At 41.3% G+C, this 13,113-nt stretch overlaps 1 protein-coding gene across 1 annotated transcript in view; it reads left to right on the top strand.

Annotated features, from left to right (window-relative positions):
- SCN5A (sodium voltage-gated channel alpha subunit 5) overlaps positions 1-13,113 on the top strand; it is a 227,032-nt gene that overhangs the window by 186,789 nt on the left and 27,130 nt on the right. Inside the window, exon 21 of the mRNA XM_075419829.1 lies at positions 3,153-3,326. Within this exon, the coding sequence (XP_075275944.1) occupies positions 3,153-3,326 (174 nt within the window). The remainder of the gene's footprint in view (positions 1-3,152; positions 3,327-13,113) is intronic.

Genomic DNA, 13,113 nt, shown 5'->3' with positions numbered 1-13,113 from the left:
CTGAAGTTAGTGTGATTTCTCCCAGGTTTTTATCCAGGCACAAATCAAAGGGGTATATTAAGAGTTCTCCAGGCTTTGGTCTGGTGGTCACTGATCTGCTCCTCCAAGATGGAGTAAAATATACCTACTAAATTTGCAGCCAGTGCCATGTTTGGACAGGTTATCCACGTATTTTTGGAGGTCAGGCTTAACTTCAGTCAAATGGATGAATCTGCCTTAAATAGTAAGAGGAACATCATCTTAGAAATGTGCCTTCTTCTCGTCAGGAATAATCATGAGCGGAAAGGCATGATGCAAGATTACTGGTAAGGTAACAGATTTACCATAAATTGCTGGAGACAGAACAAGAAACAAACAGGATAAACTACATCACAGCACCACACGAAAGCCAAATACCCCACTGGGCTGTGTAAATAAGCATGTTCTTCCACTCCAGTTGGCATCAAGGAGGCCTCAGCTGGAGCAATGGCTTCAGCTCTGGGCATTGCACTTTGGGAAAGACACGGGCTGATTGAAGAAACTCTGGAGGAGAGCAACACAAATTATCAGTGGCCTACAAAAAAAGAGGAAAACACAGAACCACTGGGTTTGTGTAGTTTAAAGAAAGTCTCTACAGGGAGACAAGAAAATGGAAATACATAAATACCTATGGAAACAGGAAGGGAATGGACCGTTCTCCAGGTCCATCAGGGACGGGCTGAAATTTTACCCACGGGATTTCATTTTATTATGAAAAGTAAAAGACTGTAAAACTTGGGTAAAGAGTAGGCTACTGAAAATTGTCATAGCTTTGCTGAAATCAATGGAATCTGACAGTTTTTGCACCAGCTTGAGAATCAGCATGTTAATTTTTTAACACATTTTAAAGAGGGCATGTCGCTTGCTATAATGCACTTCAGATGAATACACTTCCTTACATATGCAATTAAAAGTGCTTTAGATACTGAACACTGCAGTATAAATCTAATTTAATTTTCATTGCATGCATTCATTCACTTTTTTGGGATTTTCAATTTAGACAGTGCAACTCTGTATAAGGGCAAATCATGCTGCATTTTCTCACATATCAGCACTGTGCTTCAGTATTTGAACTGGAGATGTTGGAGGGAACACACAACTTTTTTTTCTGTTACCCTGGGGTGAGATCTTCCAAAAACTGAGCTCATCTGGCTACATCCCTAGGACATGCTAAGATCTTAAGGGAGTTTAAAAGCCAGTATATATTTGTGTGTGCTAGTTAAACCATCATAATATATCTATAGCTTGCTGCAAAAGATCCAAAAATCTTTTTTATGCGTTTAAGCCTTAAACACCCAAACTGGGAGCCAGTGTTTTAGTAGTAATCATGGCTGACATTGCAGGTATCCTGTTTAACTCTTAACACACAAAAGAAAGCAGAAGAAATAGCCCTTAATAATGTTTTGTATGGCAAAGATTTCATCTGGTGTCACTGTGAGAAAATTCAAAACACTAGGGTTTTGTCATCTGGGTAATATCCATAGCTCGTGCAGAAGTACAGTGCCCCTGAGGCATGCAGGTAGCTTAATTTTCATCCCTTATTAAGCCACTTTCTGACCCACGGTGTGCTTTTAGTAGACGAAACACAAGGTACTTTTGGACAAGATAGTAGAAAACAGGGATAGCAAAGGAGGTAGAGGAGGAAATCACTTTAAATAGTTTATTGTTATTTTTGCAGAAATTGCAAAGTACAGCAAGTCGTCTGACAAAGTGAGTGAGCCCCTACAAGAAGGGATAAACTCCAGCCTCTCTGTGTATTGTTTTCTGTGGCCTTCTCCAACAGCTCTTTCACACCCTTGAAATATCATTTTTGAAGGCAAGATAGGAGACCGAGTTGCAGTGAAAACATCACCCCAAAGTGTGGGGACAAATGGACAAGCTTTGGCACAGGCTGCCAAAGCTTTCTTGTCAGTTTAGTTACTGTTCCCTGGCAGGCAACAGAGCAGTGTGACTGCTTGAGTGACAAACAACACACTTCTTTATCTCCAGGCACTGGGTGCTTGCTAAAGTTTTGGAGTTCCTCAGAAAGTAGCCACAGATCTTGAAATATGTAAATGCAGACAATTAAGATGATTAGCACAGACCCTCTCAAATAATGTTGTTTCTTGCTGCCAAGGGCTCTGGGTCACACAGTGGGATGAGAGTAATATATCAAAGGGTCATGCAGGTGACAGGGACATGGGAGCAGCTCATGTAATGACAATCGCTTGAGGAGCTGGGGAAGCAGCCCGTAACCGCTGCTCGACTTAGAAACCCCAAAATGGGCCGCATGTGTGCAACCCTGACACTAGGATCCTGCATTTTATTTGAAGTACATTATAAAGTGAAATCTAAGTTATGAGACAACCTTATTTGTTTTATTTTAGTAAGCATACTGTTTTATATCTTAAATATTTTAAAGGGGCTATTAAGTTGCTTGTATTTGATACAGATACTGAAAGCCCTTTGATGACGCCCCGCGTAAGATTAGTTAGAGAGACAGATGAGATGGGTAGAAAGATACCTTGACCTTTAAAAGATAATTGTTCTGTTAAGTGAATAATAATGAGCATTTCTTGAGGCAGATAGCTGTAGCTACCTGAAATGTGATGGCTGAACAGAAGCCAGGGAACTCCAGTACTCCGTAACACTGGCAGGTTAATAACCCAATTTTTCATCATTAGCAATAAGACGTATTTGACTAAATGTAAGGGGGTCAGATTCTGCCTCCTAAAGACAGGAGTCCTCTGTCCTGGGACATCTGAGGTGCCCCGACAGCAGTGGCAGGGACAACAGGATCTGAGGCACCCTGGGGTGCTTGGGGTGGCACCTTGGTCACAGATTCACCTTCACAAATTTAGGGTGCTTAAGCTCTTCTTACACTCATAGGATGACTAGTCAGTACAGCCAGCAGAGGCTGGAGAGAGATAGCTAAGCATGTGCCCATTATAAGGGAAAGCTGAACAAGTATCTGTTAGGTTAACGTCAGTCCTATTTGTGCCTGTGCGCTCTTTCTGATGGTAACATTAAAATATATCAGAAATCAAACACAGTAGATGGCATCCCATCAAATAATACTACAGACTTGCAGTGCAGCACCGATGCTTTCCCACGCAGCTTAGGAGAAGCTTTTAATCGATCTTTTGTACTTTCAGGCTTTTGAAGATATTTACCTTGAAGATCGGAAAAACATAAAAACCATGCTGGAATATGCTGACAAAATATTCACTTACATCTTTGTCTTGGAAATGCTCCTGAAATGGGTGGCTTATGGCTTCAAGAAGTATTTCACCAATGCCTGGTGCTGGTTGGACTTCCTCATTGTGGATGTAAGTATCATTTTGGAACTACGATGCTTCTTGTGTTGGATTTTACAATGCATAAGAATGCGCTGTTAAGTCTGACAGCTTTGCATTTGCAAAATGAGAGCTGTCACTCCGATTCGGAGTAAAAACCCTAGGCAAAGCTTGAAGAAGGCCTTGATATACAACTGTCCTTAGCCAGGAATCAAGAGTGCCAGTGCGGAGGAGACCGCTTTGTGTCGTTACATAGAGGTGTCACCCTGCTAATTTGTGCCACATTCCCTTCTCGTCCCTACGAATTCGCTCTTTCTTTTTAGTGTTTAACATCTCATTCCACACTCCTGGCTAGCACAAGGTCTAGTTATCTCCGACTGCTCCGCGCGTGACCTCAACACAAAAGTCTTTCAGCAGATTAGGGAAGATGTCTTTGGCATAGTTTCCCGGCAAGGCTGCCAGTGGCACGTAACAATATGTTCAGTACAGTCTCCCAAGTATTTACCAGTGAAGGAGTCCAGAAGCAGGTGTGAATTTTCCTCCTGTCGAAGTGATTTCATTGTTACGAAGACTTAGGAAATACTCTAAATCTTTGAAATATCACAATGCTTAGTTCTCCTGTGAGGATAGTCCTTAAAAGTGTCTAATCTTGAACAAAATGAAGCTCGTGTCCTGAAAGTGTTGCTATTACCAGGCATGTCCCCAGCGAAGTTTCACATTGCCTGGATGTGGAACCTGCCAAATTCAGGAAAAGCCAGCAACAATGCGTCCTCCAGATGAGATTTAACATTTCATCACAGCGTATCAAAAAGGAAGCAATTATCTCCCTGAGGCCATTTCTTATTACCTTGAGGTATTAATGTGGAAGGCTGGCAGAGCTCTGCCATGACTGTGTAACTTATTAAACTTCTGATAAGTTATTTTTCCCCATTTCACATCTGAACCTTGACTCAGGGGAGAACTACACTTTCTTTGGCCCCAGTCCAGGAAAGCACTTCAATGGGATGATTTACTTGTTTGAAATTATGGACATGTCTAAGTGCACTGCTGGATCAGAGCCTTTGGAAGCTTCTCCAGAGCTTTGACAAAAGGATTTATGAAAAGGAAGTTCTTTACATAAATTGTAGGCCATAAATTTCTCTTTGCATACATACTTGGAAACCTCTTAAAGGGAAGGCACTCATTTTCTTACAGATTAGCTTGAATAGAAGAGGAAGGCCTCATTTAATTATCTAACCACAAAATTGGAAACCACCAGTTCCTAAGTTATAGCCCAACCCTGAAAACTGTTCTCACTGTGGTTTAGGTTGAGTGACATAGCTTTTCTTTCCTCTTTTCTCCATCTGTAAAATGGGACTAATAGGACTCACCTAAAGTGTTCTATGGGCTTCCAGGAATTTGGTATTCAATTTATGGTCCTAATAAGCTTCTGAAGACTAGCAGGGCTGGATGAGGGCTGAATATCATCAAAACTGTAAGTAGGAGTCTTTCTGATAGGAACAATTTCACGATGAATTCACTGAAACAGTTGGGAGCTCTACTGCATCATTAACAGTTTGAAATGAGTTCCACGCTTGTTAGAAATACATACTTTATAGCATGACATCTAATTATTACCAAAGAGAGTAAAACAGAAACTAAGCTAAAACCTGTCCTCCATGCATAAAGCCCCCCTGAAACATTTTGAGAATGCAAAATCAGTATGTAACCCCCAAATTTAGCTACATATTTGCCTTTTAATGGTGAGGTTTGTGAGTATAATGACATATTATAGAGGCAGCCATAGGTGAGCCCAGAATTTTTTATTTTTTTAACCCATGTTTAAATTTTGGTTTTGTAGGCTCCCGAGCTAGCCAAAAAGTTGCCCCATCATTCAGTTGTATTGGTTATTAATCAGCTCTAGGAAATCACTTGCCCTTTGGTGTTCTCAATGAACAAAGCTTTTTCTCATGCTCCGTTCTTTTCTTCACATTTCCCAATGTGGATTATGAGAACCTGGTACTATATTTATAGCGGGTTTAACAGATGCTCTTCTCCTACCCTATCGCTCACGCACCCTGTCACTCTGAATTGGCAAAGTAACATGCTATCATTTTCCCAGCACACTTTTACTTCAATTTACTTTTTTTTTCTGGTCCTTTGAGAACCAAATCACTGCAACTGAGCTGCAGAAGGGAGTGAATGGGTGAATTAGCTGCTCCAAAAGAAGCAGATGAACCACTTGTCTGATTTTGTCAAATTTATTTGTTTAAAATTATTCACTTAAAAATTCCTGATCTGCAAATTATTCATTAGCAGTTTGGTATCAGTATTCAAAATTCAAGCTGTGATGGCTGATTTTTCATTGGACGTGTGAAACCATCTATCATCTGTGTTTTCTCGTTGTACAAATGCATCTCAGAATCCTTTTTCTGTTGATAATAATTCATAAAACCAGCTCAGAATTTGCAAGTATTCACTATTTCTAAATACGAAGTGAACCCAGAGGGGACATAGGCACATTGCTGCTGGGGGTTTTTTTTAATATTTTTTTTGTGCTTACCCTGCCTTGTGAAAGACCTTTGACACTGATTCGGGCCTGTGGAACAGCAAAGGCTCCATCTGACAATTGTGGATTACTAAAGAAAATTCTGTCTTGCAAAGCTTAAACATCAAAACACACAGTAATCCGTGAACTGAGAGCTATTTTTGATGGATGTAGAATCCCTAAAGCATGAGCTCTGATAATGGGCTTCTCTGCATCTCAAAGAAGTGTGCTAGTGTAGCAAAACCATAAGAGAGAGCTTTGAAATACATTGCAATACAATAAAGTCCTATCAACAAAGCTGCAACAGATTTCTTTGGGAGGAAGGGAGAAAGGAGTAATCAAACCACAAAATACAGGCTCATTTCAACTTAGAGCACCTGGGAAACATGCCTAAGATATCTGCCAAAATTTGGATATCCTGAACAAAAAGGATTAACGTATAGCTATATGTTACCTCCCTACAAACAGCAAGCATACTACTTAAAGTAACCCTCTTTTACACTGCAAATATAGCTTCTCTATGCTCATGAATTGGAACTCAGTCCACAGTTCTTTTCAAATGAGGGAAAAGCAGAGACCACAATTTATCTGCAGTGTAGACAGACATCAATATCACCACCAGGAATGGTGTTTATGCACAGTCTTCTTTGTTAGGATGCACAGGCAAATATTTTCACAAATAATAGATGTTTTCCAAGCATTCATGCAATCAAAACCTCTTCATACAAAGCAGATTAAACAAGGAGTCTGAACTTGGCCAGAGCCGGAGGCACATGGCATTCAAAAGAAATGTTTATGAAAGCTGCCCTCAACCAGGTGTGTCCTGCAGCAGGCAGACAGCTGGGTTTTGAAACCAGGGTTAGATAAACTCTGCTGATTGTGCATGCTGGTGTCATGTTTGATATTTCTTTCAATTGTTTCCTCTGACCTATAAATATTGTCTTGCTTATCTAGTTTGAGCTTCAGCCAATTAATTCTGAGCTATGTGGCAGTCTCTGCTGACAGGGGATGGATTATTCCATTGCAGTGGTCAGCTCGGGAAAGGCATCAATCTGGAGCTTAGCATCATTCAAAGACCGGAGGTGTTGCAGTCAACAGCTTCTTTGTTCTGTGATCATGTGTTGAAGGCAGAGGGGAGAGACCAGTACCCTGCAGAAGCTGTCACAAGAAAGCTCTCAGGAAAGGGCTGTAAAGTCCCTAACTCATTAATAAAAATGCTCAGAAAAAAAGTCACACCCAAGTTTCATTGCCTGTGGCATACACAGAAAGACCTCTTAAATGGGCACTAATGTCATCTCTCTACAAAAGTCGATTATCACAGATTCATCATCTCCATTTCAGCTTTTGGGTTCAATTTAATTATCCAAAAGTTAGTCCCAATCCAGGCTTAAAAAAACCTTATTGTCATTGACTGATTTCAGAGAGGAGGGGAGGTGAGGATTTCTCCACCAATTCTTTCTAAGACTATCCCATATTTCAAGATTTAACACTTTGGAAAGGTACTTTTTAAGCAACTGCTTTTTTAAAGATGGTGGCAGCCTCCTTCCCCTTCAGTCATTTCCAGCAATGGGGCCTTAACATGACGTCGTGCAGTGGGGAGGGGAAGATCATCTCTAGCTCTCAATTTTTGCCCTGATGCTCCACCAGTTTCTCTCCAGCTGAGCCACCATGGAGAAAGATTGCTCCTTCCATCCCTTTTCCCAGAGAGCCTGCTCTGCCGCCATGGAGGCAGAGGCTCACAACAGCTTTAAGCAATTTATCTGTCATCAAAATACTTCAAGAAAGGCTCAGAAATGGATTTTGAGGCCAGACATCTCAGATGAGTTACTAAACAAGTCCAATAGGAAGGATTTTGTAGATGCATTTGTGAAAGCAAAAATAATATGTAGGTTTCCCTCCTTGCATTATGTGAATGGTTATAACACCACACATTTCTGGTGTTTGCCTGGAGCTGCTGAGCTTGTACCTAGAGGTCTGCGTTCCCCACTGAGCAGCTTTCCAAATTTCCTGTTTGCTGCCAAATTTCCTGTTTGCTTTTTTAAGAACTGCTCACAGATGTTCAGTCACTAAATGCGTCATCATTTTCACTGAATGCTTGAAAAAATACAGATATTACATTTTCCAAGGTAGTTTCCTGGAAAGCACATGCTCTAAGATTTCTAGTTAGGATACTTCACTGCCAGACAAGTTAAAAAGCAGGTTAATAATCTCTGAGTTAGAGGTGAAAAACTTAAAACAGTCTTTCTATCCCTAGTTAAAAATTGAATTGAATTAATTATGCCCTTGTGTTGGATTGTCTTTAAGTGACAATTAGAAACTTGCTGTGTGAAGTAAATATTGATGGCTTCTGATTACTTTAATTGTTTTTTTCCATCTGTATTCCCTGTTGATTAGCAAGGTGATTTCTGTTTGCTTTACCAGTAATTACAGAATCTGCTGTAATGACTTGTTCCCAAACAGCACTGAAATTCAATTTGTATTCTTGGGAAACTGTCCTAAAAGCATAAGAATTTCATCTAGTTCCTATTCAGAAAAGCACACAGGAACAGAATGACAAAAAAACAGCCAAGGCAAAGTAAACACAATGTAGCTTGTCAATTGGAGACGCATCTGAAGAGTGAACTTATTAGTCCTCTCTGCAAGTTATCAAAAATCCATGGGTCAAAACAGGCTACTATTACTTCAGAATTCATTTTTTGGTGAGCTTTCTTCCAGTTCCTCAAAGTACATGTTCACGTGGGACTTTTTGAGGATGTCTCAGTGAACATTCTTCTGGGCCTCTGCTGATGGCAGAAAACTAATAGGAAATAGAAGTATTCTATTTCTCTCCAGAAGTCAGTGAGCCTGGTTTTGAAGAAAAAAAAGAAAAAGAAAAAGAAAAAGAAAAAGAAAAAGAAAAAGAAAAAGAAAAAGAAAAAGAAAAAGAAAAAGAAAAAGAAAAAGAAAAAGAAAAAGAAAAAGAAAAAGAAAAAGAAAAAGAAAAAGAAAAAAGAAAAAAGAAAAGCAAAAAAATGCTGGTTTACTACATATAGGCTAATTCAGGATAAGTAAAAAAAAAAAAAACCACACGAAGATAAGTGGTTTTAATGTGTGTTAGCAGGTCAGCGGATGCTGTAAATCTCGCTTCTGTCTCCCCACGCTTTATCTCAACAGAACGCTTGCAAAAATATCCAAATGTCTTGTCTTATCTTGGTTTGCACCTTATGTTAATTACCACATAGATGCTAAAAGGAGAGAAACCGGCCTGTGCCAAGGGGAAGCAGAAGTTTGGTTTCAGACCAGGCACAGCAGGACAAGGCATACTGAAGCTGGAGGAAAAGGGACAGTAAATGGTGGTGGGGAGAAAAGTCCAGCAGTAAGCGTAGCTCACTGCCTGCCTACACCTTGTGAAATAGTTGCAAAATGAAGAATTACTGCAATTACTGAAGAATTTCAGTTACTGAAGGAGAATTTCAGCTTTTGAAAGTGGTGTAAAAAACCCCACCTCAACTCAGATTCTGCTGAACTAGGTTTACCGGTCATTTTTATTTCTTAAAGTTATTTAAAGATAGGGCACATTTCAATGTCCTTTTTTAGTAGAATATGCTTAAAAAGAAAATAATGAATAAAACTCTGGAGCTCTTGCACGCAGTTTGCTTGGCCCCTTCCATTGCTGTGAGTGTAGCAGCCGAATTCTTCATACAGAGTTGTTCTCCCTTGCACAGAGGATCAGAGCTGGGACAGAGATGTAGACTGTATTTAAGAGTCCAGACAGAGTCCCGCTCATTCTGCAAGGACAGAGGAGGATTGTCCTACAGTTCCTTTCCCTGATGACCAGCACATTTACAACCCCAACTGTTGCAGACGGCAAAACATCTTCCCACCACTCTTGTGGCTCCATCTAGGATGACCAAGGCTGCTCAAGGGACTGGTGGCAGGAGCAGGGGGAAGGAACAAGTGAAGGGAGAGAAGAAGCCTGCAGAGGGGTCGGGGATTCTTTATCGGGGAGGGAGAGATCAAAGGAATTGGGATGAAACTTGAAAGCTGTACCTCACTGATGTAGAGACTTCGTGTTGGCCTCCTACCCCGGTATGACTGGCTTTGGAGTGCTTTGTGCTGCAGCAAATGAAGATGAGGACTTCTACTTGTAGTACATACTCCTATTTCTACCATTGTCCTTTCTGCCAGAAATCGGGGATCCAATGGTTCTTCAGAGTCCATCCCCATCCTAGCATATTCAATACAATATCAGGACCAATCAGGTTCAAGAATCCAACCAAACAGATGATTTTCAAGTTAAGACTGTCATATTTCCCATGTCAACTTGGTATTTTTCATATTGATTTGGAACATCCGATTAAATAAATGCTTTAGGCACTTGAGCGAATCCAGAACAGCACCTAGTGGAAACAGCCCAGATTTTTTTTTGGAGGGATTTTTTTGTGCCTCATGTCATATGTAAGTAAGGTTGATCCTAATCCTGCCCAGAAATAAGCATCCCTTTAGCTCAGCACCTCAACTACCACCGGCTGCGATGGAAATGGAGCAGAGTCGATGGGGCTGAGGCCCCAGGGAAATGTTCTCTCAGTAATCACTATGCGCACCCCTGGCACTATAACGCTGTCTTCAAATAATAAATAATAATCAAGCATATTCCCATCTACTCCTGACAACACCATTCAGCATCAAGAAGGTAGCCTGGGATGAATCGTGTGGAGTTTTTGGAGAGATTGTTAAGGGGAGAATATCTTTCCTCTTCAGCTGCCCGAAATAAAGGCTGTCTCTGCATGGCGTCTGGAAGAGAACCAGACCGTAGTCGATGATGAAGAAATTATTTTGTTTTAAATCCCAGTAGAAATACCAGACTTTGTAAGGCAGCTGCACCCGCACAGCCACCACTGCTGCCACAAGGAGAAAGACTTTAGGACTTGGCGAAGGTTTGGCTGATCAAGGAGCATCACGTGATCCCCAAACCTCACAGCTATCCCTACCCAGTGCTGATAAATGGTACCTGGAGGTCTGGCAAAGGTGTCTGTTTGCAGCAAAAAGGTGAACTGAGACAAGCTGAAAACCCATTTGGAAAGGGTGGGGTGGGAAAACTGCAAAGCAATAAGTTAGTTTGCTGTCTCGCTGGAGGTAAGCTCGCAGCAGCGGGCTGTTTGGCTCGCCCTGAGAAATTAGCTGAGGTTTAATTCTTGATTCGCAGCCATCTGCCCTGGGAATTGGCTGGAGTTGTTAGAAAAGCCTGAGCAGGTGTAAAGGAGGTGACAGATTAAGAGAACAGCGAGACATAAAGAGGTTCTTCTGGAAACCACCAGGAAGCAATTAGGATGCAGGAATGATTTATTTAAAAGCATTTAAGCCAACAGGAGTGGCACAAGCTGTTTGCAACAAGGCTGCCCTCTGAAAAGGAAATATTGCCTTGAAAAGCATGGACGTGAGGACTAGGAAACAAGCTGAGAAGATGGAATATTAACAGAGTTTCACAGCCTTAGTTTAAGTAGTAGATGGGGAAACAAAAAACAGAAAAAAAAAAAAAAAAAGAAGAGGAAATGTCCTGGAGAAAGAAAACATGAGTGGATGATGTTAAAGCATTTTTTTAACCTGAGTTATAAGAAGTAGCATCAGGCTTTCTAGGAGATAATGTTTGTTTATAATTAATCTAGGCACTGGTGTAGCCTGTCATATTATAATACACGAGAGCACTCCACAAGCAGTAATGAACTCCTCTGACGAAGAGGGAAGCTGTTCATTAACTCATTTGCAGACATGCTTTCATCTCTATGCCACAGACTAACTCCAGAGCAGCCCTAAGGAGCTTGTGGTCTTTACCTGAACATGAGGGCTGTGATTCAAGGAAATAGGTAGCAGAGGTGGGAATTTGGTTTAGGTCACCTAAGTCTCTCTCTAGTGTCCTAACTTTAAGACTTTCCTTTACCTTTATGTCCTTTCTTCATAACATGCAATTTCTAGATTGGCAGGTGCAATCATACAGTTAGGCATCTATATGGCAGAAAATGCAATGCCAGAGTGAAGAAGTAAAGAGATATTTCAAAAAAAATAAGGTAATAATAAAAGTCTGCTCAGAAATGGTAGATGCTAAAGGGAATACCAACATCATTACAAGCCCTTTTCACCCAACAGTATTTCAGAGCAACAAGAACTTCCGTGTATTTCAATTATCTTTGCAAATTCTCCTTTTCCTATAGTTTTCTATTTTTTTCTGTAGTTTTTTAGGGGTTTTTTTGCATTTGGGGTACAGACCTAATTTGGTTCTTTTTCAAATCAGTGGAGCAATTGGGGACTGCAGGGCTGGCTTTTAAAGACACTGGGCTGCCTCTCGGGCTATATCTGCTCTTTGGGTAATGTTGTCCTTGGCAGCAACGGACAGGAGAAACCAGACTGGACTGAAAAGAGGCACCCAAAGTAACCAAGCTGTCTTTCTTCTACTTTTTTTTTTTTTTAAAGTACGGTTAGGGAGAGCAAGAGGTGTTCCTGGGCATACAAAAAGCTATTTGAAAGCACTGGGGGCCTGCATTAGCTGAAACTGCTTATTTAAATAAGTGGCCTGGGCTTTCAACCCAGCTGCTGTGTCCCCTTTTGGATGTCCTTTTTTTTCCCCCGCTCCCTCCCCTCTAATTTGAACAAGCAGGTTAATTTGACAAAATCCCTGGCTGCATCAAACATATGCTGTGGGCCAAACTGGTAAGGAGGTCTCCTCCCCGAGAGAGCAGCTTGCAGGGTATCGCCCATAGCTGTGTGCTGTGGCAGGTGGACATTTAGTAGAGGTTCTGGTTGTTCTCACGGGTTTTAGGATTTATATGACCAGCCAAGGAGGATTTTTACTGTCACCCAGGCAGAACTCCTTGTTACCTCTGCTATTAATTGACCTCAGTGGTGATCTGGGGTTAATTCAAAAATGCGGTCTATGCTGAGTAGCATCTGCCTTAGACTGGTGCTGCTCAGGTCTGCTTCCAGCTCGGTCCAGTGGATGCTCACGGGTTAGCTGAAATGATGTGCTATTAGGCTGCTGGGAAGGAGCGCCACAAACAAAGGAGCAGCCCCTATTCCAGCTCAAACCCTCCTGCTCGCTATAGCAAATGCTGTCAGACTCAGTGAAAAACTGCTCCCGAAGACTGCACCCTTCAGATTACTGCTGCCAGCACGATTTCAGGGGTAGATAGTCTGTGCATGCCACTAATTCTGCCTAGAGGAAGGATCCCCACTACTGTTACAAATGCAGTAGCTCCTTGGGAAAAGAAGCCTGTGATCTTTTGATTAAAGACCTTTCCCCTGTGTGTGCTGGAAGGAAAC

Source organism: Opisthocomus hoazin, chromosome 4 (assembly GCF_030867145.1).
Source record: "Opisthocomus hoazin isolate bOpiHoa1 chromosome 4, bOpiHoa1.hap1, whole genome shotgun sequence".
NCBI lineage: Eukaryota > Metazoa > Chordata > Aves > Opisthocomiformes > Opisthocomidae > Opisthocomus > Opisthocomus hoazin.
The sequence above is the reverse complement of the archived record's forward strand: the minus strand, read 5'-3'. Positions and strand labels throughout refer to the sequence as shown.